This window comes from Malaclemys terrapin, chromosome 4, assembly GCF_027887155.1.
Source record: "Malaclemys terrapin pileata isolate rMalTer1 chromosome 4, rMalTer1.hap1, whole genome shotgun sequence".
NCBI classification, from domain to species: domain Eukaryota; kingdom Metazoa; phylum Chordata; order Testudines; family Emydidae; genus Malaclemys; species Malaclemys terrapin.
Window position 1 is genome coordinate 79,252,137 of NC_071508.1, and position 25,712 is coordinate 79,277,848.

The 25,712-nt window shown below is 47.4% G+C and overlaps 2 protein-coding genes across 4 annotated transcripts in view; one reads left to right on the forward strand and one right to left on the reverse strand.

The window, feature by feature from the left end:
* Positions 1–6,909, forward strand: part of TSPAN18 (tetraspanin 18) — a 192,689-nt gene extending 185,780 nt beyond the window's left edge. For all 3 annotated transcript variants that reach the window (XM_054025613.1, XM_054025611.1, XM_054025612.1), the window contains one exon: positions 250–6,909. In XM_054025613.1, coding sequence (XP_053881588.1) covers positions 250–297 — 48 coding nt within the window. In that variant the 3' untranslated portion in view covers positions 298–6,909. The remainder of the gene's footprint in view (positions 1–249) is intronic.
* A 556-nt stretch (positions 6,910–7,465) lies between these two features.
* TP53I11 (tumor protein p53 inducible protein 11) overlaps positions 7,466–25,712 on the reverse strand; it is a 46,830-nt gene continuing 28,583 nt past the window's right edge. The window contains exons 2-7 of the mRNA XM_054025614.1: positions 24,723–24,886; positions 15,838–15,896; positions 13,994–14,042; positions 13,435–13,531; positions 11,193–11,294; positions 7,466–9,245 (exon numbers count right to left, since the gene is read on the reverse strand). Of these exons, the coding sequence (XP_053881589.1) occupies positions 9,112–9,245; positions 11,193–11,294; positions 13,435–13,531; positions 13,994–14,042; positions 15,838–15,896; positions 24,723–24,851 (570 nt within the window). The 5' untranslated portion in view covers positions 24,852–24,886 and the 3' untranslated portion in view covers positions 7,466–9,111. The remainder of the gene's footprint in view (positions 9,246–11,192; positions 11,295–13,434; positions 13,532–13,993; positions 14,043–15,837; positions 15,897–24,722; positions 24,887–25,712) is intronic.

Consider the following 25,712-nt stretch of genomic DNA (forward strand, 5'->3'; position numbering starts at 1 on the left):
TTAAAGTAATGGGCAGGGTGGAAAGGAGTGCAGCCTCTCCTCTGCTAAAACCCTTTTCTCTCCCAGGCTTGGGTAAGCAATGCCTTGCCTTCTCTTTCTCCCTGGTTCGCTTGGGGAAAGCTCCCCCTTCTCATTCAGTCTATATTAAGTCAGGGCAGCCGTAGGCCTCACTAAGGGTTTTTCATTGTTCTGTAAGATGTGGCTGATGGCTGTGTTTTGTTTGTCCTTCTCTTTCTCATTTCTTTCCAGCTGTTTGCCATGATCTTTGCAATGTGTCTCTTTCGAGGGATCCAGTAGGAGGTGCCCCCTGAGCAACTGCGATGCTCCTATGTACTTGGAAGAAAGACCGAAAAAAAGAGGGGGAAAAAAACTTTATTTTTTTTAGCAAAATGGAAACAAAAAGGGGTTGTAATATATGAATGACCAAATGGATTGTACTTCAGGGGCGGGAACTTTGAGGTGCTGTGCACTACGCTACGCCACACCGACCTTCTCCCAGAGCAACCTGCACAGATATTGATCAGGAGCAAAGTGCAATGAGTTGCACTAGAGACTGACGGAGCCTGCAGGGTGGGTGGGAGGGAAGGCAACTGAAATGGTCCCCATCAGAGCAGGACACTGCCTAGTATATTCACAATTGTATTGTTTTAGATAGCGAAGAACTGTATAATGGAACACAGGGGCTCGATTCAGTACCCAAAGGAAGCAGGTCAACCACAGCACATGGGGGTAAAGGTCAGGCAAGTTTCAAACGACCAAACAAAAAGGGCTTTTGATACACAGAAAACTGTGGCAGCCATTGTTTACTAATTTCCATTTCTGGTCTAAAGTTTTAACTGCCAGCCAGGAAATGGAAGCGCATGTTCAGTAGAGGAGGGTCAACTACCATCACTTAACACCTCCAGGAGAACCCTTGGACTACGTGGAGTGGGGCATGCCTTTCCCTGGAGTCCCACCAAAGGGGATGTGACCCTGTGGGAAATGAGGAAGATCCTCCTCTAATGGGGGCTGGCAGAGGGCTGAGATGCAATCAAAAATTTGGTGCATACCTTTCCTTATTTACTCTGTCACTTTGGTTTTCTGTTCAGTGTTTTACTGGAGGAGAGCAAGGGGTTCCTGAATCCTGATCTTACCCCTCTCCTTTAAAAATGATTGGTCTGGCCAAGAATAGCTGACGCTGCCAGCCTCATGGCAAGGGCATATTGTTTTGTCTTCTAAATCTTGGCCACTCAACTCCGACATGCAAAATTGTAGTTTGTACTTTTTGTAATGCTCTGTTAGCTTAATTATCTGCACTGGGTTCCAATGTTCCTTCCAGCCAGGTGGGGAATTCCCAAACATGGTACTGGTAGCAAAGGGGCCCATTTGTAGTTGTCTCCCACACTATTTCCTTTGTGAGTCTTGTGGCTTCATTTATGATCTGAGAGTTTCCCTTTAGCTTGTCCCAAGGGGCTGAGAAGAGAGTGGAATCAACTAAAGTCATTTTAACATAGCCGTCTGGATTATTAAGGTTTCCTCCATGGAGATGCCACTTTGACATTTAAATAGTGTCATCCATTTAATCATGTAAAACCAAACCTGAGAAAAATACATAAGGACCTTGATGGAGGGTTACGAAGGATAGAACTGAGGCTCCAAGACAAGGTGGAGCATTTACAGTGATAGAAGTGGGCCCATGTCCTCGGGGATTTCCTAGGAGGGACCATGCAGATACGTGTGACTACGTAGGTCATGGTGAAGCCTACCAGGTCTGCCTACTAGATGGCAAAGGACCTTGACTTAATACCCACCAGGGTGAAAAGTTAGGCTGCTGAAGGATGAGAACAGGACATTAGAACCTCACATACAGCGTTTCTGAGGACATGTGGAAATCGCTTGGAGACAGGAGTCTAATCATCAGAGAAATCTGGGCATGGACATGAAGAAAATCTGTCCCCACCCACAAATGAAGTCAGCAGTGGATAAATGTTGGAATTGCAGCCATGGCTGTTGAACAGTGAAAGGCCTCAGATGCTTTTATTGAAAGGGCTTATAGGTAATTACCCCTAGGAACAGTTTTAATGATGCATTTGAGAGTTAAATTCTGCTCCTTTGTACAATGAAGAAGGAAAGTGGCTTTGCTAGCAAAACTGGCAGTATCTGCATCTGCTGGAAGTCTCTCTTAATTTGTTCCTAAAACTTAAAAAAAAAAAAAAAAAAAAAAAAAAGTTGGCTGCACTTAATGGTCTAGCATGCAAGGAGTTTTTCTGAATGGTCAACCCACCATGAGAAGTGTGTGCATGGGGGGAACTGAGCCAGAACATTGTGCTAATCCACTAAGATGGGGACAGACCCAATAATTGATATTCCTCTCTAGATACAGGCAGATGAAGAGAAAAGGCTGTGGGACCCTGCACCAAGAGAGAGTCAGTGTGCACACTGGAGAGAGAGATTCCCAAGGGAGGAAAAAAACTAAAAAGAACACAGTTGTTAAGGTGTGGGGGGAAGGGAAGTAAGTAGTAGCCAAAACAACCACCCATTACTCTGCTTATAATAGCCAGAGTCTGTAGCTGGCAATAGAACCTGAGTAGCTAACATCCAAAACACTATAAACAGCAGGAAAGTTTGTTCTTGTCAGTTGGTGCCTAACATGTGGCAGCTAGAATTCTTGGTGTCTGGAGGAGCAACCCATCTCCTTTGCTTTCGGAGTCCTCCCTTCTTCCCCTTAATTCTTGCTCTATTGAGAAAGGTTCCCTTTGTCCCAAATTGGGTCTTGAAATTTAGCAGATGGAGCTGGCCTGGAGTTGTGTGATTGAAACAAAAACCACAGCTCTCTGCTTACAGCACAAAGAATATGATTCAAACCTGGAAAGGACATTCTCTGGGTGTGCCTTTTCCAGAGTGGAGTCTGTCAGCATGTGGAGGAACAGGGATAATACAATAGCAAATACTAAATGTTGCTTTTCCAGGCTTATTCCCCTTTGGTTTTCCCATTTATCATTTTTTCATCTTCCTTCCTTCCTTTTTTTTTTTTTTTTTAAATTAAATTCCCTCCATTCTTTTCCTCTGTAATGGTTGTTCTCTCTCCTTCCCCCATTTATTTATTCTCTTAGCTTTCTCCTCTTCATTTGTGTCCCTTTCTCTCTCAGATAAAAGAACTTTTCTTTTTTCCATCTTGTCTTCTCACTCTCTCTAATCTCACCCACATGTCCCTCTTGTCTCTTCTCCTTTGTTTCCCTTTTTCTGTCCCCCCTGCCCCTGTTGTGCAGTTGTCATCTCCCCTTAGGCAACAGGGGATGGATCACTTGATGATTACCTGTTCTGTTCATTCCCTCCGAAGCACCTGACACTGGCCACTGTCAGAAGACAGGATAGTAGGCTAGGGGGACTGTTGGTCTGACCCAGTATGGCCATTCTTATGTTCTTGCTGAAATCTTCATATCCTCTCTTTAAAGGGCTAGAATCACAGGAATGTAGGACTAGAAGGGACCTCAAGAGGTTATCTAGTCCAGTCCCCTGCACTCATGGCAGGACTAAGTATTATCTAGGTCATCCCTGACAGGTGTTTGTCTAACCTTTTCTTAAAAATCTCCAATGGCAGAGATTCCACAACCTCCCCAGGTCATTTGTTCCAGTGCTTAACCACCCTGACAGGAAGTTTTTCCTAATATCTAACCTAAATCGCCCTCACTGCAATTTAAGACCATTACTTTTTGTCCTTCATCGTCCTTTTTATAACAACTTTTTACAAACTTGAAGACTGTCTCCCCTCAGTTTCTCTTTTTCAGATTAAACAAATCCTATTTTTTTCAATCTTTCCTTGTAGGTCATGTTTTCTAGAACTCTAATTATTTTTGTTGCTCTCCTCTGGACTTTCTCCAATTTGTCCACATTTCCTGAAGGGTGGTGCCCTGAACTGGACACACTACTTCAGAAGAGGCCCTATCAGTGCTCAGTAGAGGCTTACCTCTCATGTCTGGCTTACAATGCTCTTCCTAATGCATCCCAGAATGATGTTTGCTTTTTTGCAATACCATTACAGTGTTTGCTCATATTTAGTTTGTGATCCACTATAACCCCCAGACCCTTTTCTACAGTACTCCTTCTTAAGCAGTCATTTTGTATTTGTGCAACTGATTAATCCTTAAGTATAGTACTTTGCATTTGTTCTTATTGAATTTCATCCTATTTACTTCAGAGTATTTCTCCAGTTTAAGATCATTTTGAATTCTCATCCTGTCCTGAGACACCCTCGAGAAACCAGGAAGCAGCACCCTCCAATAAAGAAATGGAGAGGGGACTGTTAAGAGATGCACAAACCCCTCATGCAGGTTCCAACCATCTTGGATCATCTGAAATGCTGGGGATTGAGTCAAGGGGAAAGGTGAGGAATTTCCTCCATGGAATTTTAATGAACAGGAGACTCCAGAATGGGGAATCCTTTGTTACTGTGAGACACACAAGTTTTGTTTTTTGATCACCATGATGTGTCACTGCCTTTGTCTGTCTCATGCTGTATAATCAACAATGCTGGGTCTTGTTCTTCCCAGAGCTCTAGGTAGAGGAACAATTTTTTTCCCTTTTGAGTTTCTGCTGCATTCTTTTGGGGGCAGGGTGTTGAGGTATAATCGCTCCTCACTTGAGAGCTCTGTGTAGGAAAGCGACCTATACGGAGTCACCACAGTGTTAGCCCCTATGCTGTAGAACGAAGCCCAGAGCCCATGCACCTTTCATGTAATTATCTAGAGCAGTTTGTTTCTGTAAGTCCACCCCCTCCCTGTCTGTTATTTAACTCTAAAATTACTGTTGCGAGTGCCTGGGAAACAGCCTGCGTGTGAAAGAACATTGAAATCTATTTTAAAAATTGTAAATGTTCCTTTTATTAGATAGTGGAGCTAATTTATCCTCTATTGCCTATTGTAATGCTTTTTATATTGAAAGGATTTTTTGTAATATAAACCAGAACACGAGCCTGAAGCATTCTGCACAATTTGTGTGCATTTCTTAAAAAAATAAAAATAAATAAAGGTATTGTGACAGTGCAGTGGGACATCTTTAATTTTCACTATTCACATGATTGGTTTTTTTTATGTTAAGTACAGTCACTTTCTTACCAAAGGAGGAATAAACTCAGCTAAGATGAGGTATAAACTGAATCCAAAAAACCTAAGAGACAGGAAAGGCCGGCTGGCTCAGGGCGTAGCTGTGGGACTAGTGAGCCTTTCTCCTCTCCAGTGCCAGCACCGGCTTGCCTTGAGGTCAGGAAGGGTTGAGCCAGGAAGTGCAGGGACCTGCTTGAATTTTTAGCTTAAGTTTAGGGCTGTAAGAATCCAAGGATTTGGTTCCACCCATTGCAGACACAGGAACCCACTATGTAAATGCAGGTTTGTCTTTGTTCAGAACTCAGTCACCTGGAGAAGACTTCTCAGCTGTGCAGAGGACTGCACAAACACCTTGCAATGCTGCCCCTCTCTCCCTCAGGATAAGTGAGGTTTATTACCCTCATTTCAAAGATGGGGAAACTGATGCCTGGGAGGTGAAGTGACTTGGCCATGGGCATCTAGCTAGTCAGTGGCAGAGACAGTGTTAAAGCCTGAGAATTTTTGCCTCCTAACTGTGTTTTTGGCTGCTAGCCTAGGCTGCCATTTAGCAGTTGTCCTTGTGCTTCTAGGCACAGTCCCTGTGAAATTTCAGCAAGGTGCTGTCCTGTACCTGCTGCCTAACCTACCTTTATAGAGTGGAAGAAACCATCCAGCAGTGACTAATATGTGGTTCATCTCTGCTGGAGGATTTAATTCTATAATACAATTATAAACTCCCCCAGTCAAGCCAAAACTGAGGCAGCAACCCCCTGCTAGCTGTAAGCTTCTGACAGTGCTGGATGGTATTGCCTAGGTCCTTCCCTTAGGGATACCCACAGTGCTCCAGCCCTGATCCTGAAAATCCCTCTCACTGTCCCTTGTAGGGTCAGCCATTCCGCACTGTTACTCATCACTAATGGTAGAGTGCACCTGTCAGCTGCTAACTAGCAATTGCCAGGGAGGATTGCACATTCCTTCTCAGACAAGGTACATCTCTCTCTGCATTAGAGCTGAAAAGTGTAAATTCCAGTCCCATGAGACAGCCCCACTGCAGCTCAAAGAGAGATTTGATCATGCCACTCCAACTGGAAGTGCAGCTACAGCAGACTTAGCTAACTTCCAAATCCAGTGTAGACATACCCAGATGGTCATCCTGTCTCTGTATGCATCAACCCTGGGCCCATGTTCCATATGCTCTCACTCCACATCACATTTGCAAATTTAGTGTGCTACAGACTTCCCTCTACCCACCCCCACTCATCCATCCCTGCCCCAGTCCCAATGGCACCAATAGCACTTTGTTACATGAAGGGGGAGGGGGGGGGGGAGAGAAGAAGAGCAATGAGAATTGCAGAGTAAGTTGAGTTTATGCTCCATTTGATCTGTCTCTTCCTGAGAGCAGGCCTTTCTATTGATTAGCATTGAATTGCCCCTTATGGCCAGTACCCCTCTGCTCTCTCCACATCACTTAGGCTGGAGGGGGCAACAAACACCAGAGAGCAGAATCAGTGTGTCAGCTACCCATTTGGTCAAACACTTGAAATTATAGCAGCAAAAAAAATTGACACTCCCATGCAGCAACAAGGGAGAGGGGCTGGGGCTTCCAGGGAAGTTTAGGTGCTTTAAAACCCCTTTGGAAATCCTGAAATCAACCTAAACTAGATTGCAACCAAACTTGAGCAATGTCTGCTGGCTGGTTCACTGCCATGGCAGATGCAGAGGTGGGGCCTTCTGACAGTGGTTCATAGCTAAAGCCTATTCAGCTATGCTGCATTGATTAATACAAATTGAGCCCTGATAGCCAGTGGTGTATGCTGGGGGCACCATTTTTCTACCCATCCCCCCCCCCCCCCCCCCCAAGAAAGATCCTTTCCTAGAACCTGCCTTAGTCCTGCTGAAATGAAATTAACCCAAAAACCCCAGGATCCACTTTGTTACAGGTTCCATTCCAGACAGTACCCCTGAGGCTCATGATAAATTTTAACTATATATTATCTTCTTTGGGCCAGACTGGAGAGTTACACTCAGCCCCAGCAAGTAGCTTAGGGTCCAGAGTTTAACCTCTCGCTGCACTGGGCCTATCAATTTTGTGTTTTGGTTAAAAGATTTAGTATAAGCTCCAATATTTTCAGCATTTCCACTTGACACAGACATTGCAATGCACAGAGCAGGCCAAGTTCCTGCAGCTGTTTGTAAATGCCAGAAGCAGGTAACCGAAACAAGCTTTAGGGGAGAGCTGTAGTGAAGATGTGCCAGGCTTTACCATGAATGCTCAGTGGATGTCCATCTTAACTTTAAATCAGGGATTTTTTTCTGGCTGATGCTAAGAAGTGGCCCCCAAAGCTAGTGTTCTTCAGCAGCCACCTTAGCTCTGTTATTCACAGACAGTTCTGCTTCTCAACAGCCAAGAGCCTGCACATGTTTATTCCAGGTCTGTCAGCTCTACTCCTGGGCACAGACTGGTCCAGCCCAACAGCTCCCCTGGTGGTACATGAATAAGTCTATGCCATCTGTCCAATCCTTTGGATTTCAGTACAGTGGAGAACAAGCAGCATGGTACTGGAAAGCAGGTGGGGCAACATACTATCTTCTCCAGGATTGTCACTAGAAGCATAGAAGAGCCAGTGCTGTGGAGCCAGGGTTAAGTCCTCCTCAGCCTCAAGAGCAATGAGAGGCAATGGTCAGGGAATAATGAAGTCTTAGAGTGCCTGGGGAAGGCAAGATGGGCCTAGTACTTTTCCCTGCTCAGCCATTCTTTATCCCAGCCAAATAGAATCCTGAAGACATAAGACCTCAGCATTGGGTCCTTTTTTCTGCTGAATCCAAGGGGAAATTGGTACCTGTACATTAGGAGTGGAGAAGACCAGCTGGCTCATCTAGTCCCTCACTTCACTAGAGTAAGATTCACACAAGTACCTACAGAACACTGATTTACCCCCTGCAGTCCTCATTGACACGAGCCTTTTTCCTCACTCTCCTTAACACTGATACAGCTCCACAAGCAGTAGCAAAGAGGGGGCTCTAGCATAGACAGGACATAAGGGGAGTATTTTAACCATGGCTTCAGCTAGACCGAAGTAGGGGACTGGTTAAAGTGTCATTGGCTGATCTATGCTAGTGCACTCACTAGTGTTACCTGCAGGGGAACTACTGCAATAGGAATTAGGGGAAAAAATACAAGCAGCAGCCTAGACTATATACCAAACTTCCAAGACAACGAGGCTTATTCAGTCTTAGAGACTAGACTATTCAACAGCTCTTTACATTTCTCCCCTAATGCAACCCAAGAGTTTTCTCCATCCTTTTGCACCACTCTCCCTTACAGAGATCCACACAAGATTTGGATGTAGCTTGGCTTGGAGTTTCACAGGACTGTGATGAGAGAGAATAAAGATACCACCCTCTTTTCTTGCTGTATTTAAGCCACTGTGTTCTGCCAGCATTGCTATTGCATCTGTCAGCACAGAGTAAATACAGTGGGTGTTGTCTCTAAAAACTGCAACACTATCTGATTGGAGCTGTGTCAGCAGCCCTGCCTTAGAGGGCTGGCCAGGATTAGTGCTGAAGTCTACTCACTAAAGGGGGAAAAGGCTCTATGTGTGAGTGAAAGGCAAATGAGCGGCTCCAAGCCTACAGGAGCTAGATTGAGTCCTTTGCCAGCTGCCTTTGCTTCCTCTCCCCTCTAGGATTCAGTTTCTATGTGCTGCAATCATTTTGTGCTTTGCTGAAAAGGTTTCTGAGCTTGTGATTCCACTGGCCGGTTTCCTCCATTGTCCCTGAGCCTGACTGGTCCTTATGTCTTGTCAGCCTTCCCTGCTGCATTCACTTGCCTTCTCTAGACAGATATGGGGAGGGCTGCAGGGGTCGGCTCTCCCCCTGCGCTTTGTGGCAATGGAGCCAGCCCTGGGTTTACATACTGATTCATGCTGGTAAGTGGAAAAAAAGGGAAATTGCTTTAGAACAAAAGGGGGACCAAAAAAAAAAAAAAAAAAAAAAGAAAGGAAAATTATTAACAGAACCCCTCCTCCCCCGCCAAAAAAATCCTCAGGGATTAGACTTTCTTGGGTCGCCGTCCAACTTGGTAATAATAGTAAACGGTGATGAGGGTGAAGAGGATCCGGCTGGTGAGGAGGAGCATGGCACCTGTGGATATCCGGCCACTCTCAACCAGGGTGATGGTGGTAACTGAAGGAGAAAGAGGGAGACAAGGCACAGGTTGATAGTGAAATAACAGTACATTTAAATAGAGTGCAGTTCTCTAGTGTCCTGTAGTGGAAATTCTCAAAGAGGATTTATCCATCTTGAAAACTATAAGACAGCCTTGCAATTTCTGCCCATCGACCTGTTTGTCTGCTTCTAACACTGCTGACCCACTACATTATTCACTGAGTCTTTAAGCAACTGTGATTATATATCTTAAAGAAATAGAATACTGGGGCCACATTCAGCAGTGGAGTAAGGACAGTGTCCCATGTATTGTGCAATTTCCACAGTCACAGAATTTGCCATGGCATTCATCCCTTGCCCTAGACTAATACTCAATCATTTAACATTTCACTTAGGAAAAAAGAAAAGAAAGCTCTATCTTCAGGCAGACAGCCTGAAATATCCTACTCAGTGTTAATTCTGAAACCTACAGCTGACAGCTTAAATAGCGAGTTTGTTAATTTTATTGCTGATTTTCTTCAAAACAGAAATATTAATAAAACTGTGCTTATCTCACCAACAAACACCTCCAGCAGGTAACAAGTTGTAGCTATGCCCTGCCAAAACCTGCCACTTTTCCCACATGGCAACTCTACAAAGCAGTCAATGAGCTGTCTATGCAAGAAACCATGGCATATTGGAAACCAGGTGTGAACAGTGTAAAATATATTGAATTTAATACCAGAGCATGTTGTCCCACATGTAATAAAAATCCTCCATTTTAATGTAAGTGAAGTGACCATAGAATTTCCAGTCTGCCACAGAATCAAGGGACCTAAATGCAGAATTCAACTCCAGCTTGCTGCAGAGTGTCTGGGGTAAGTGGGTCGGAAAGTGGAAGTTAGTGGCAAAACAGAGTTGGGTGGACCAATCTGGCATTCGATAGGTGTGCCCACAACTATAACTTCCACCCCCTGTAGAAGGAATAGGGGGAGGGTAATGGGAAAAGAGACAGCAAGGAGGATGTAAGATTCTGAGCCTGATTTTCCACTGCCTTGTGCAGTCATTTATTTTGTTCCCACTTTCCACAGGCATGCTACTGTAACAGCATAATCCACTCCTTTAAGAGCAACCAGGACTATTCTGAGGCAGAGCCTGTTTAAGAATAGCTGCTTGGGCCTGGTATTGGGCATTATCAGACCCAGCTGGGGAGGTGTCAGGTGAATGATGAGCAGCTGATATCTGCCAAGGCTGAGAGAGACTGCTATAGAAAACCAGCTGCTTCCCAGGCATATGGTCTATAGGCAACCTGGGGAAGAGCTGATGTGAGTCTGGAGACTCTGGCAAGGAAGTCCCAGGTAGTTATTGGATTTATGTTGAACTGTTTGAAAGTTGTTGGTACAAATCAACAGTAGCCTGCAGAAAGGGCCTGAACAGATGCAGAGTGCGGCATTTAAATCCTTCTTGGGCTGATCAGGGATCCCACTGGCCTACAGCTCCTCTTGTGACTTTGTAGTGTTTTATGCCCTCTTTGCCCCTTTACTGCTCAGTTTGGGGATGACCACATGAGAAGCAAGGTGACAGAGACTCAGCCCCACTGTGCCCAGGAGGGCTGGGTATTACAGTGATGGTCACTCCACAAGCGTCAAGACTGCATTGATGACTTTGCCTCCTCTACCGTATCCTCGCTCTTCAGCCCTCTAACTGGGTAAGTTTCACTCACGCGGAACACCAGAGGCCCAATTATGGTTTCAGCTGCGCTACAGTAAGTCTAGATAACGCCACTAAATTCAGTAAGGGGACTAGAGATTTCCACCAGTGTAAATAAGAGCAGAATCTTTCCCCCAGTGAATGCCAATCAGTGCAAGTTATGCTGCTTTGCCATTTACAGCATTCCCTTCTTCCCAGGCACTCGTGTGGGGAAGGGATAGCCTATCACTTGACCAATCCCCTCTGCTTCCCTCCTGCCTCAGTAGAGCTACTCACCTAGGAACTGCACCCCAAAGTAACAGGCTTCTGTCAGCAGGGTCCAACGGATGATGACCTTCTCAGATGTGTACAGGGCATTCCACATGATAAGGGAGAGACCTGAGACAAGAACACATAGCAAAACTGCTTCATGGGCCGAGAGATGTGGCAGGGGAAAGGGGCAGCTCAGCGACCACTCTACGGGGAATCTCCGAAGTAACAACAACTAATTCATGGGGCTAACACTCATAGGCATGATAGAGCTGTGCTGGTGGAACTGAGTAATCTACTGTGGTGGCCCAAAGTTACAGACAGGGTTGCTGCAATATATTTGGATGGATCCACCTTCCAGGCTTGACACTGCTAGAGTGCCCCGGCCTGAATCCTGTAACCAAACTGGTCTCCTCCACACTTAGATAATATGGTAATGCATGCACTAGAAATGCAAACACTCCAAACATGGGGAGATGGAGAGGGGACCAGAGCGACTCATTGTGAACAATCCCAGGGTCAGGGAGGCAGTTTACTGGGACATATGGGACAGGGATAGCTCAGTGGTTTGAGCATTGGCCTGCTAAACCCAGGGTTGAGAGTTCAATCTTTGAGGGGGCCATTTAGGGATCTGGGGCAAAAATCTGTCTGGGAATTGGTCCTGCTTTGAGCAGGGGGTTGGACTAGATGGCCTCCTGAGGTCCCTTCCAACCATGACATTCTATGACATCCCAGTATGGAAGAACCACCTGCAGCTCTGTGCTTACCACCCCACATGACTCACCAAGCTCCCAAAATCCAGCTCCCAAATACACCTCTACCCAGCTATAACACTGTCCTCGGGAGCCAAAAAAAATTCTTACCGCATTATAGGTAAAACCATGTTGTATCAAACTTGCTTTGATCCACCAGAGCATGCAGCCCCGCCCCCCTGGAGCACTGTTTTACATCTGAATTTGTGTTATATCGGGGTAGAGATGTACGCTTATTACTGGAGCCGGCCTTTTGCCTTGCTTGGCTCTGAGTCATGTTCATGCCTTTCCCAGAAAGCACCACTGTTCAGCAGCCCTGGTACACAGAGAGCAAAGTCCTGTCCTGACCTTATATTGGAGGAGACAAAGGGAAACCAGAGGCAAACAAAAGGGGAGCTGTATCAGAACTGGGGGTTTCCAAGAGCAGGCTGTGTGTGCTGTGCTTCCATTCTGCACCACCAGGTGCTGCTACAGGCTAAGGAGAGGAGATAGGCAGTGGATAAGCAAAGAACGGGTTTTCCATATGTACCAGAACCCCTGATCCTGCTACCTACCAAGCACAGTACCCTTGGGTGATTCCTGCCACCATTAAAAGATAAGACCTTGCACTTGGACCCACTGTCATAAGCAGTCCCCTCACTCCAGCCATCACTCCCTCTGTACAGTATCCTCAGCATCCCAGCGACAGATTCAAAGAGTTAGCAGACCTTGTGGGCCTGGTCTGTGTAGGTTTAGTGCTAGTGAAAGGCAGCAGGGCAAGCTTCTCCCCTCCCCACTACACACACCATCCTGGGAGTCTGAACTTCCCTAAAACCAATTTATTCATAGTAATTCCCAAGAGAAATCTGCCAGCACTACATTTTCCCTAAGCCTCCCACCTTCAGCTCCTCCACCCTCCAGTTTTGCTGCCACCTCCTCCTCCCCACATGGCACTGAAAAAGGGCTGATTAGTGTTCTGAATCTTTCCAGGCTCGCTAAGGCTGGAGTTGGCAGAACATGAAGCTGGGAGAGGCAGCCCTGCTTCCCCCAAAGATTCCAGCCTCAGAGGGACAAGGGAATTGCCACACTGGAACAGGCCAATGCCTTGCCTAGCCCAGTACCCCCATGTTCTGCATCAAGGCTAGATGGGCCATCTAGCCTGGTCTCCCCCACCCCCTCCTGTTGAACCAGTTCCTATCAATGGCCCTTCCAGTCTAGTATTCCATTTCTGGCAGCTTGCAATCTCCTCCCCTCACACGGAGAAATACAATATTAGAGACAGTATGGAGGAAGGGGTTTTTTCTTGATCCTAGAGCTAGGAGGGAGATAGAACTTTTTGCAAAACAAAAAAAAAAACAAAAAACAAAAAAAACCACTTGAAGAGGCATTGCCTGGCTCTGTCCTAACCCGATCTGAGGTTAGGTCTGGTACAGAGCTTTCCTTCCTCCTCCCCATTAGGATTCTTCACTCAGAGCTTCTCAACATCTCCCGTTAGTCCCACGGACTGAATCTCTAAGCTCAGTCTCAGTATTACTTACTGAGGAGGGCTCCTCCGTACAGCCTGATAGGAGTCTTGCTGTTGACGGATTCTTCTTCAAAGACGGCATCATAGAGCTGATCAGGGAAAGTGAGAGCCTAAAAGGAGCGGGAAGGAGACCGAGGGAATATCAGTTGCTCTGCATGAGATCGGTCACTTGAAGATAATAAAAGTAGAAGAGCAGCAGCTCCCCCTGGGTTGGAGAGTGCAGACGTACATCAGGGGTGCTACATGTGTTTTGGGTCACTTGTGGGGGTGGGATTAGAGAGGAATAGCCTCCAGGATCTCCTCTGTGACTGAGACTCCTGCTGCCAACTCTGGTTTTATGAGCCTGCTACTAGAGGCTGGGACTCAAGTGTTAGGAACAACCTGTCGGGGGAGCTGTTGGTAAAACCCATTACAGAGAGACAGCTGATCACAGGCCAGGAAGGGACAGTGGCAGCAGCTTTTGGAGGGTAGTGACGACAGAATAATGCATAGGGTCATGGAGATTGCTAGGTCATGACTGCACTTTGGTAGCCCCAGGTTGGGCTCTTTCTGGGAATGGGTCTCCCACTTACCATGATGGCGACCCCAGAAAATATGATAGCAGAGACGAACTGCCAGACCCTGCATGGGAAGAAAAACAGATCAGAGGCACAGATTCCCCAAACCCTCACTCTTCCATCTGCCCAAGCAGGGTGGCCCCAGGTATATCCCAGAGGACACCCCCGCCCAGGATATCAGGGAAGAGAGAATTCAGTTTGTGATCCTTTATGTGGATGGAGAGACTGTCTTTGAGTAGAAGCAGCCAGCATGGAATACAGATAACCACCAAGGGATTTCTTGGCTAACTGGAACACAATCAGTTCGGGGCATCTGACTGAGGAAGCCTTTGCCATATACAAGTCAGCTGGGCATTTGGGCCTGATTGATTTCAGTGGTGCACAATGGAGCAGGGACAGGTCTCCTTTGGGCATCAGTGTGAAGGTTAATGGGCTGGGGTATTGCACATTCAGTTTTTCTCCTTTCAGCCACTCTTCTAGGCTTGTCTATAGTCACAAGGTTTGATTTAGTAGCCAATAAGAAGGGCTGGGCACCCAATTGGACATTTCCATCAGCTACAGACCCCAGCCTAGAACCCCGGCACACCCAGCTTACCCCCAAACTCATCAGCTCATACAGCCCCACTATTTCCCTTTACTCACTCAAGATTCCACCCTGACACATTTGGCAAACCTCTCCTACAAGACACTGCACTTCCGCTTGTAGCCAATAGGCTGCATAGTCTCCCAAGTCCTTGTAGTCCCTTAGCTTGAAGGTAACTTGCTCACAGCTGCCTAAAAAAGTTTCTATGGCTTAAAAAAAAAAAAAACCCACCACCACCCACAACCCAGGCCCCAGCACACCTTGGGACACAAATTATACTCAATTCATCCAGTTCACACCTGGGACACGGGCAGTATATAACTGTCTTGTGACAGAATTCCCAGGTCCAAAGCCAGCCCCGGAGGTTTCTCACCCCGAGAGTCACTCTCCCAGCACTGGCTCAGCAACAGCTCAAAATGCAGGGTTTCCCCCCTTGTATTGAAATGGTACTATATCCACATTCAGAGCTCAGAGATAACCACTGAGGCAGAGACCTAATGTAAGATCCTAGATGATGTTTAATGCCAGGGACTCTGTTCTAGAACACAGGGGAGACCCTCTTAGACACCATACAAGAGTGCAAGTCCTCACTCGACCCGCCCCACCCCCATTACACAGATGAGTAACACCTATGCTCAGATCCTCAAAGGAATTTAGGTGCCTACCTCCTCTTGATTTCAATGGAAGTTAGATGCTTAGGTACCTTGGAGGATCTGCACTGCACAGGTGAGTGATACCTTCATACCACCACATAGCATACAACTGGGACAGGCCCATCAAAGAGGTAGGGATGTCACCATGCCTCACACAAGCAAGAGTCTCGCTACACAAGTGAGAAATCTGCTGTGCATACTGCAGAAGTGTAATACTCTACCCACCCAGCCCACACAGGGGACACAACCCACCCACTGGCAAAGGGGAAATCACCCAGTAAACCCCCTACTGCTCAGGAGACATCCACACACATACGGCATGGGTGAGGCACCTGTCCATGTTCAGGGTCATCCTGAGAGTGCCTGAACAGCCACCTGGACTCAGCCCATCAGCACAGGTGCCCTGTTATAAGAAGTGTCTACCTCCCTGACCATTGTATTGACAAGTAGCCCCAAGTGCACCCTTCTGTGGCTAGCAAGGCTAAGGAGGATGCAAGGCTGCAAATGGGATTGGGGAGAAGGCAGCAGCCCACGTAAATATTTAGGCCCAAGACCTCCCTTAATGTCACCAGCCTCATCCCAACTGTACAGCCTGAGTGCTCAGACTCTCCATGGAAACTTACCTGAGCCCCAAGGGTTCCCGCACAGCAAATTTTATTTCATTTCCCAGGACTTGACTGATCTGAAATTCAAATGAGAACACATGGTGTCTGAACAGCCTGTCCCCACACTCCTGCAAACAATCTCAGGTCAGCCTGAGGAGAGGACACACATCCAACCCTATGGGGGGGGAATCTTATCTCTGGGTGGAATCTCTGCTCCCTCATCTAGATCTGTTGGGCCCCTTTGGCAAGTTCCCAAAGGGTCATTTGATTATTTGGAGCCCCACCCTCTAAGGAAACTCCCTCCTCCTCTCATTGAAATGAGGTGCACTCTTTCCTCCCCCTCCCCTCCCCCCCATGGAGATCTCCTCTTATGGGTGGGAGGGAGCAGCTGTCTGTTTACACAGCTAGTAGCTGCTGGCTGTGGAGAAATATGCATGGGGCCATGATTCTCCAAGATGTCCATTCTGTAGATGGATTCCTTCACTAGTAACGGACCCCCGCGTGGATCCCACTCCCCTTGAAGTGTTCCATTCTGTAGACCACCAGGAAGCATCCTCTGACCACAGTTTAAGAGCCACTCTTCTAGGGGTATCCACAACCAGGTATAGGGTATGGGGAGATGTACACCCTTAGGAGTTATGGATTAATGCAGGCAGACAAGGACCCTCCCCTTCCCCCCACATTATCCCTATTCCCTCTGATTTCACAGCTTCACACTATCAGACTCTGGCTAACCCCAATCAATAACATTCTCTCTCTATGTCCCAGGCAGGATGGGAGTGTAGCCGAGTGCAGAATGGCAGTCACGTTTGCCTGCACAGTTACCAAGATGCCTCCATCTCACTCAAGGCTCCTCAGTCTTCCATACCATGCTCACCAAATTCCACCACTCACAAGCACACATCCTCCGATCCATTCAAAAAGAGCCCAATGGGCCAGTTCCCGTGAATTTCAAACGGGGTATCCTGACAATGGGTATGGCTGGTTTATGGGTACTCCCAAACACCTGAGGAGCCAGTAGAAGTAAATGAGCACCAGCAGGAGACTGGAAGCAGGAAATGGGAGAAGAGAGGCTGGTTACAGGTTGCCTAGTGTATCTCAGATGTGAGGCATTTAGTCCCTTCCACTCTCCTGGGGATATCGAACGGTCTCAGCTCTAGTGGAGATCCTGCTGGCAGGCAGCTATTTAAAACACAGTTAGAATAAATGCATGTCTCCATAGAGCCAAAGGTTACATTTCCTAAAGGGGATCTGTCAGATTGGTATCATCGGGTCCAACCGGCATGGCTCCAGGGTCTGAAGCAGAGGAGGGAGCCAAAGTTCAGTAGTTTTAGGTCAATAGATGTGGGGGGAGGAGAAAGCAAACCCAAAAGGTTTCCATTTTGTTCCAGAGCTGATCAGGAGCCCAGCAAGGGATCATTTAGGAGATTAAAGGAGAACCACAGCAGAAAGGCCTCCCTGTAGGCACACAAGGCAACAGCAAAGGGGCACTATGCAGAGGAAAGAGAGACCTTTACCAAACAAATGAGAACAAAGGTGACACAGGCAGCCCTGAGTAGCTTCCTGCCTGTCTCCAGCCAGCATTGTCAGCTGGGGAGGAAAAAACAGCTTTGTGTTCCATTTGGTGTCATTTCCTGCATGTAGGGAAAGGCATGGGGGAGGCCCTCAGGGCCAGAGAGAGCTACTTACAGCTGAGACAGGTTTAGGCAAGTACTCTTTCTACACCCTCCAGGACCAGACTAGTCCCAGGTGGTGTTCAGGGACAACTCTCAGCAGGATAATAATGTTCCCAGGGAAGACTAGGCCGAGGTGGCCTTCCAGAAGAGCACAAGGCAGTTATCTGGGTTTTTTTGTTTGTTTTTGTTTTTTTAAACAAAACACAAGACTCCATTCATCCATTTGCAACCCAATCCTCCATGGGCACCAGGAGTGTCTTATAAATAATTGCACCAATTTCTGAGGTATCTGCATCAGATTATGCCAAGTGAATTGACTGGCTGTGCTGTGTGCATAAAGCACAAGCTCAGAGTCACCTAATGGGTGCCCTCACAATAAAATTCCAGCAGTGGGTTTAATAGTTTAAAGACAGCGTTCATATCTATTAACGTGAAAGCAGTTTACAGCCAGCCATAGCACATCAGAAGAGCATAGTGCACGGTGCTTAAATTGCTGCTTTATTCTTGCCAGGATAGTCCATCTCCATGATTTATAGAAATCTGAGGAAAACGACAGCTGCAGCAGTCTCCAGCAAAGGGGTTCTAGAAATTAAAGTAGAGGTGGAAGGGGCTCCAAGAGTGAGAGATCAGTGATCCCCTTCCCATTATAGTCCAGCTGGCTGTCAGATATCAAGTCTCAATTAGCATTTTGGGCACATCTCACCCCCGGTCAAGACGATCTTTTCCTTTTACATGCATAGATTTGTTTTCAGCCCCAGACAAATTTAATTACACATCTCTGCGCCAGACATACCAAGGCATCAGACGTTTTTTGTAAATACCCAATTCCAAGGGATCTTTTCCTGTACAGGTTCCCACCCAAGGAAGTGTTGCCATTCTGCCTCAAGCGTTGACAAATGCCTATTTCCTTCCTTGCTATGCCTCACAATGATTCCAAAATACTTACTTGAATTCAACTTGCAAAATTAGAATCAGGAACTGGCTTTGATGGGCTGCGTGAGTCAATCCAATTCAGCTCTTCCAAAACAGAGGGTCATTTGTGAAGTTCAGAGCTGGATTGAACTGTGAACATGCCCAAAGGTTTGGGTGTTTGTGTATCTGGGGTTTGATTTGCACCTGCCTCTCACATTAATGAGCCTCAACTGAGCAAGTCTGGACAGATATGACCAACTGGACAGGTCTTCCCTAGCCCCAACATTTTGAAAGTGATTTAGATAAAGGATCCAGGTAGAATTAGAAGTGGACAATGATCTATGAAAGTGACCTGATACTGTATGTCTTTTTCATCTCTAACTCCTAAGACTATGGGCCAGATACTCGACCACAACTAAGTCCCCTTTGTGCAGCTCCAGTGACACTCCTAAAGGGGCAAGTTGGGGGTTCTTCTAATGGAGGGAAGCTCCTAGTGATATAAAGTTACCCAACACCCCTTGACTTCCCCTCCATATATGTGGCATTCCAGGGCAGGCCTAGAAAGTGACAGAGGTGAGAAGGGGTGGGCGATGAGTGTACTGCTCTGTCAATCCTGGAACAATGTTAGGAGCCCTAGGGGGACCATTCCTGTGGCTGCTCCGATTTATGTTGGGCTGATTCAGCCCCATATGGCCCTGATATTGGGGAGGTATCTTAAAGCCACCTGTGTCTCCCACACTCAGCTGCACCCTGCATGAGCTCAGCTGAGGATCAAGCCCCATGACTAATTCCTTCAAGCGACTGTCAATCCCTGCTCTCCAATGTCTTGCAGTCTCCAGCATTTGCAATTCCCTGTCAAAAGCTTCTATGTTACTGCCCTTACACAGGCACTGCTGACTATGGAGAACTCTTGTTTCTGTATGAGCAATACAATGTGCGTGTGTGTGTGTGTGTGTGTGTGTGCGCATGAGAGAGAGAGAGAGAGAGAGATGGTGACAGAAAAAGAAAGATGAAGCTCTGTGTGTGTCAGCATGAGCGTGGGGAGGGGTGGGGGGAAAATGGATGGATGTTTGTGTCTGACTGTGTTCTCAAAGAGAATATAAACCACCCACAAAGTTATGTATATTCCCAAATTTATAAAACATCATCTCTAATAAGGGGAGAATAGCAGCTTGAAACTCCAGGCCCTGCCACCCCCAGAGGCCTGGAAATTCCACCCACGGCTGCGATTCTGCTGTATGCCACACCAGATGTAGCTGCATCTCAGTTGCAAAGCATTTCCTGGAGGGCTTATAGGGCTTACTGCACCAGAGGACAGTGAAAGAGTCAAATGGTCACTGAGTCCCCCATCCACCCACCGCATCACTGGATGTGGGTTCCAGTGATTATTATGTCGCAAAGATAATATGCTGTGGTGATTTGGGTGATGGGCTATTCTAAATCTTGCAGCTAAGCAGATGGTAGGATTTCAGGGATCCCAGCCTAATTTTTAATCTGTCCTCTGCTTTTCCCCGACATCTCTATTTCCCCTTTTCTCTTAACCTGAGCACATTTTCCCATTTCACCTCCCCTTTACACACACTTCTGTGGTCTTCCTCTTTCCTGCCCTCTTCATGTATCTTACTCCCTCTCCTCTCCCCCCCCCCCCCCCCAAAAAGAAAATCACATTTCAGGTTGCTTCACTGATTTGTGAATGTAAAATAACAGCATAAGTTTTTAGAAATAGGCATCCCTTTTGCTTAGTCCCTTCCCACAGGACAGGGACCAAGCCCCGGGGCCGCGCTCTGTCAGTCTGACTCTGCAGCCAGAATTTGCTGAGCTTCACACAGTACAACTCTAGGGCTTGCAATCCCCATGTTAGAGCAGCCACGCGTGAACTACCTCTCCCCCCGCCCCCCCGGCCATCAATTCAACACGTCTTTAATCCTGGAGTACACAGCTCCCGCTGTCGTTATGGAACAGCTCTTATGTAGTGTCTAGGCAAAGTGACCGTGATGAAATCATGGCAAAGACCAGAGAGGAAGGATGGGCTTGTAAGGGGATATAGTGACTCACTATTGGACCACTTGATGATTGCCTTGTTCTGTTCATTCTCTCTGAAGCACTTGGCATTGGCTATTGTCAGAAGGCTGGATACTGGGCTAGATGGACCTTTGGTCTGACCCAGTATGGCCGTTCTTATGACTCTGGGTCCAGTCCACAGCATTGCCAGTGGCTTCTTGTGTAACTTGGGCAAGTCACTTTGTCTCTCTGTGCTTCATTTCCCCATCTGTACAAGGGGGATAATCATCTCTCCTTTCTCCCACTCTTTGTTTAGACTGGAAGCTCTTTGAGGCAGGGGCTTTCCGTTACGCTCTGTGCAGCGCCTAGCATAATGAGGCCCTGAATTTGATTGGGGCCTCTAAGCACGACCATACTCCAAATAATGAATGATTGTAGGGCGACCAGATCACCACACTAAAATATCGGGACACATTGGGGTGCCGTCAGCCCTGCCCACAGTCCGCCCCCACTCTGCTCCAGGTCCCGCCCCCTCCCCGCTCAGCCCCCCCCCCACTGCTGTGTCCCTCCTGTTCCCCACCCACTGCTCGCCTTTTCACACCCCCCCCCGCCCGCCACTCACCCCTACGGCGCCAACTTCCCCTCTGCTGGGTGGTTAGTTGCCCACCCCCGCCCCTTCCCGCCCCTGCACTGCCCTTGCCCTCATGCGCCATCTTGGGGGGGGGGGGGAGAAGGGGAGAGCTTGGCTGCAATTTTTCCCCCTGGGTGCTCCAGCCCCGGAGCACCCACGGGGTCAGCGCCTCCCTCCCGCTCACCTCCTTACATGAATGTCGGGACAAATGGCGTCTCGATCGTACATTGATCAGGACGCGGGACAAAGGGTTAAATATTGGGACAGTCCCGATTTTATCGGGACATCTGGTCACCCTAAATGATTGTCACAGAGCCACTGAGCGTTAAATAGTGACATGTGGCAAATACAAAATCAGGTAGAAGGGACTTACAAGTAGATCTGTTCAAAACTCAGTAGTCTTAGATCTCGGGCTCATATGAAACTCCCCATGGATTTGGGAGCCGCAGCCATTTGGGTTTCAGGTCCAACAAACCCTCCATGTAAAATGAAAAAGGTCGTAGAGGAGTTTGTAAACTAAGGGCAGGGGGAAAGCTTTGACTCCCTCAGGGAACTGATGGGCAGGATCCCCTGGGAGAATAACATGAGGGGGAAAGGAGTCCAGGAGAGTTGGCTGTATTTTAAAGAATCCTTACGGAGGTTGCAGGAAAAAAACATCCCAATGTGTAGACAGAACAGTAAATATGGCAGGCAACCAGCTTGGCTTAACAGTGAAATCCTTGCTGACCTTAAACGCAAAAAAGAAGCTTACAAGAAGTGGAAGATGGGACAAATGACCAGGGAGGAGTATAAAAATATTACTCAGGCATGCAGGAGTGAAATCAGGAAGGCCAAATCACTCTTGGAGTTGCAGCTAGCAAGAGATGTTAAGAGTAACAAGAAGGATTTCTTCAGATATGTTAGCAACAAGAAGAAAGTCAAGGAAAGTGTGGGCCCCTTACTGAATGAGGGAGGCAACCTAGTAACAGAGGATGTGGAAAAAGCTAATGTACTCAATGATTTTTTTGCCTGTCTTCACGAACAAGGTCAGCTCCCAGACTGCTGCACTGGGCAGCACAGTATGGGGAGAAGGTGACCAGCCCTCTGTGGAGAAAGAAGTGGTTCGGGACTATTTAGAAAAACTGGACGAGCACAAGTCCATGAGGCCGGATGCGCTGCATCCGAGGGTGCTAAAGGAGTTAGCAGATTTGATTGCAGAGCCATTGGCCGTTATCTTTGAAAACTCATGGCGATCGGGGGAGGTCCCGGCTGACTGGAAAAAGGCTAATGTAGTGCCCATTTTTTAAAAAGGGAAGAAGGAGGATCCGGGGAACTACAGGCCAGTCAGCCTCACCTCAGTCCCTGGAAAAATCATGGAGCAGGTCCTCAAGGAAACAATTCTGAAGCACTTCGAGGAGAGGAAAGTGATCAGGAACAGTCAGCATGGATTCATCAAAGGTTAGTCAGGCATGACTTGCCCGACTAACCTAATTGCCTTCTATGAGGAGATAACTGACTCCGTGGATGAGGGGAACGCAGTGGATGTGTTATTCCTTGACTTTAGCAAAGCTTTTGATACAGTCTCCCACAGTATTCTTGCCAGCAAGTTAAAGAAGTATGGGCTGGATGAATGGACTATAAGGTGGATAGAAATCTGGCTAGATCGTCGGGCTCAACGGGTAGTGATCAACGGCTCCATGTCTAGTTGGCTGCCGGTTTCAAGTGGAGTGCCCCAGGGGTCGGTCCTGGGGCCGGTTTTGTTCAATATCTTCATTAATGATCTGGAGGATGGCGTGGACTGCACTCTCAGCAAGTTTGCAGATGACACTAAACTGGGAGGAATGGTAGATACGCTGGAGGGTAGGGATAGGATACAGAGGGACCAAGACAAATTAGAGGATTGGGCCAAAAGAAACCTGATGAGGTTCAACAAGGACAAGTGCAGAGTCCTGCACTTAGGATGGAAGAATCCCATGCACTGCTACAGACTAGGGACCGAATGGCTAGGAAGCAGTTCTGCAGAAAAGGACCTAGGGGTTACAGTGGACGAGAAGCTAGATATGAGTCAACAGTGTGCCCTTGTTGCCAAGAAGGCTAACGGCATTTTGGGCTGTATAAGTAGGGGCATTGCCAGCAGATCGAGGGACGTGATCATTCCCCTCTATTCGACATTGGTGAGGCCTCATCTGGAGTACTGTGTTCAGTTTTGGGCCCCACACTACAAGAAGGATATGGAAAAATTGGAAAGAGTCCAGCGGAGGGCAACAAAAATGATTAGGGGACTGGAACACAGGACTTATGAGGAGAGGCTGAGGGAACTGGGATTGTTTAGTCTGCAGAAGAGAAGAATGAGGGGGGATTTGATAGCTGCTTTCAACTACCTGAAAGCGGGTTCCAAAGAGGATGGATCTAGACTGTTCTCAGTGGTACCAGATGACAGAACAAGGAGTAATGGTCTCAAGTTGCAGTGGGGGAGGTATAGGTTGGATATTAGGAAAAACTTTTTCACTAGGAGGGTGGTGAAGCACTGGAATGGGTTACCTAGGGAGGTGGTGGAATCTCCTTCCTTATTGGTTTTTAAGGTCAGGCTTGACAAAGCCCTGGCTGGGATGATTTAATTGGGAATTGGTCCTGCTTTGAGCAGGGGGTTGGACTAGATGACCTCCTGAGGTCCCTTCCAACCCTGATATTCTATGGTTCTATGGTTCAAACCAATCTTCTCAGCTCAACTTGCATTGGCTAGAGAAGTCTGAGCCAGGGCCAGCGCAACCCATTAGGCCACCTAGGTGGTCGCCTAGGGCACTACAATGGGGGGGGGCGGTGACCACGGCGGTATTTCAGCGGCAGGACCTTCTGCCGCCTCTAGGGGCGGCATTTCGGGACAAACCTTCCACTGCCTAGAGTGGCAGAAAAGCTGGCGGCGCTCCTGGTCTGAGCCTCAGAGTCCAAATCCAGAATTTTGGTTTGGCCCATCCTGGAGACAGGCCCAAGCTGCATGGTTCACATTTGAATTTCCCCAAAGCTCAGGGTGTTTGGATGTGGAGGATTTTTCTTTGGGTTCCTCCCTACTACCCACTTGTTTTTAATCTCAGGCAGAGGAAGGGAGAGCTGTCAGCTGAGCCTCATCCCATTATCTATCTGGTCTTTGCTATTTCTTGTTTTTTTGACCACTCCTCTGCAGTGAAAGGTCTTTAGTAACCTTTTCATTTAGCTGCATGCCACAAGAGAATCCTGATGCAGAGCATCTCCCAACTTCTGATCTCCATAGGTCTCCCTGCAAGTCTTTATTACAGACCATTGCAAACATCTATCCTGCCCCAAAGAACATGGAGTTCAAAGATGGATTACCAACTTGTTCCCCTACTGCCCTTTCCTCTTTTCCTTCCCCATCAATAGCAGTTTGGCTCAAGTAAAAACAACATGTTTAAGCCTCATGCATTGCCTGGAACCATTTTTCCCTTCTTGGTGCTAAGAGATGTCAATGAGGGGCACAATGGGGGAGGGTGGTGCAAGTTCCCCAGTTCTCCCTCTCCTCAGGGACACCCAATGTCTGACCCATTGTAAGAGGCTCTTTCAATTCCCCCTTTCCCTGCTGTACGGCAGACAACACCACCACACCTGCTGTCTCTCTGTTTAGGACCATCCAAGTTCCCATACACCCAGAATAGTGTTACGGTATCACAGTGCATGGAGGTGGTTCTTACCTTAGACCTATGAACTTCCCCATCATCATCTTCCCCTCCAACTCCCAAGATCTTCCGTGTCTTGAGTCGGCTCACCAGGTCCGTCTGGCTATGCTTCTTCATTAGAGGCGGGGGTTGCTTGGTTGCCATGGTGACTCACGAGCAGTTGCTGGCTTTGGAAGAAACTGAAAGGACAGAGGAAGTCAAAAGTGCTGACAAGGAGCATCTCTCATAGGATTGGACCCCTTATGAGGAACTAAGCATCCTCCCATTAAAGGTGCTGGAGACACTTAGCAGGATTGGGCCCAAAAATAGTTGGGTGTCTTCCGTGGACAAGAATGGGGCATTGCTGTTCTCATGACAGGTCAGACTAGATTTGTCCACAGCTGGACAGAGGAGCCTTAGTTCATTTTGAACCAATGAAGAGCATTTCTACCTATTTGTTACTGCTGTACCCATTTGAAAGAAAGCACCAAAGCTCAAAGAAAGGGAGGTTCTGTGACTTTAACATAGTTACTTTAGGGTTGGTGACAGTGCCAGACTGACAGTCTTGGGGACTGATGCCCCAGAACAAGTCAAGTACAGGCAGCAACACTGCAAAATGGCTTCCCCTCTAATTCCCTGACCAGGAGCAACTCCTTCTAGAGCCCAAGGAAGTTCCATCACTATGATCGATTCACCTGTTGGCCTCTCTGCCATGTCTGTGTGCAAGGAGCACCACGTGGCCCATTATGTGGGTAGATTTTTTTAATGTGGACACATGTCCCCACAGGAACAGAGAGACCCATCACCATTTCACACTGGTAACCTCCAGGGAGCTGTCCATTAAGGAATTCCAGACAAGAGAGCATTAGCAGCCGCATCCCCGGAGTTCCCTTCCTCTCTAACTGCATCAAAGACCCAAGGAAATTCTGTCCACAGAGAATAAATTCTACATTTTGAGTTTCCTCAGAAGCCACAAAAGTGGCTCAAAAACCATAGAAGAAACCTGCAGCATAAACATTCTTTTGA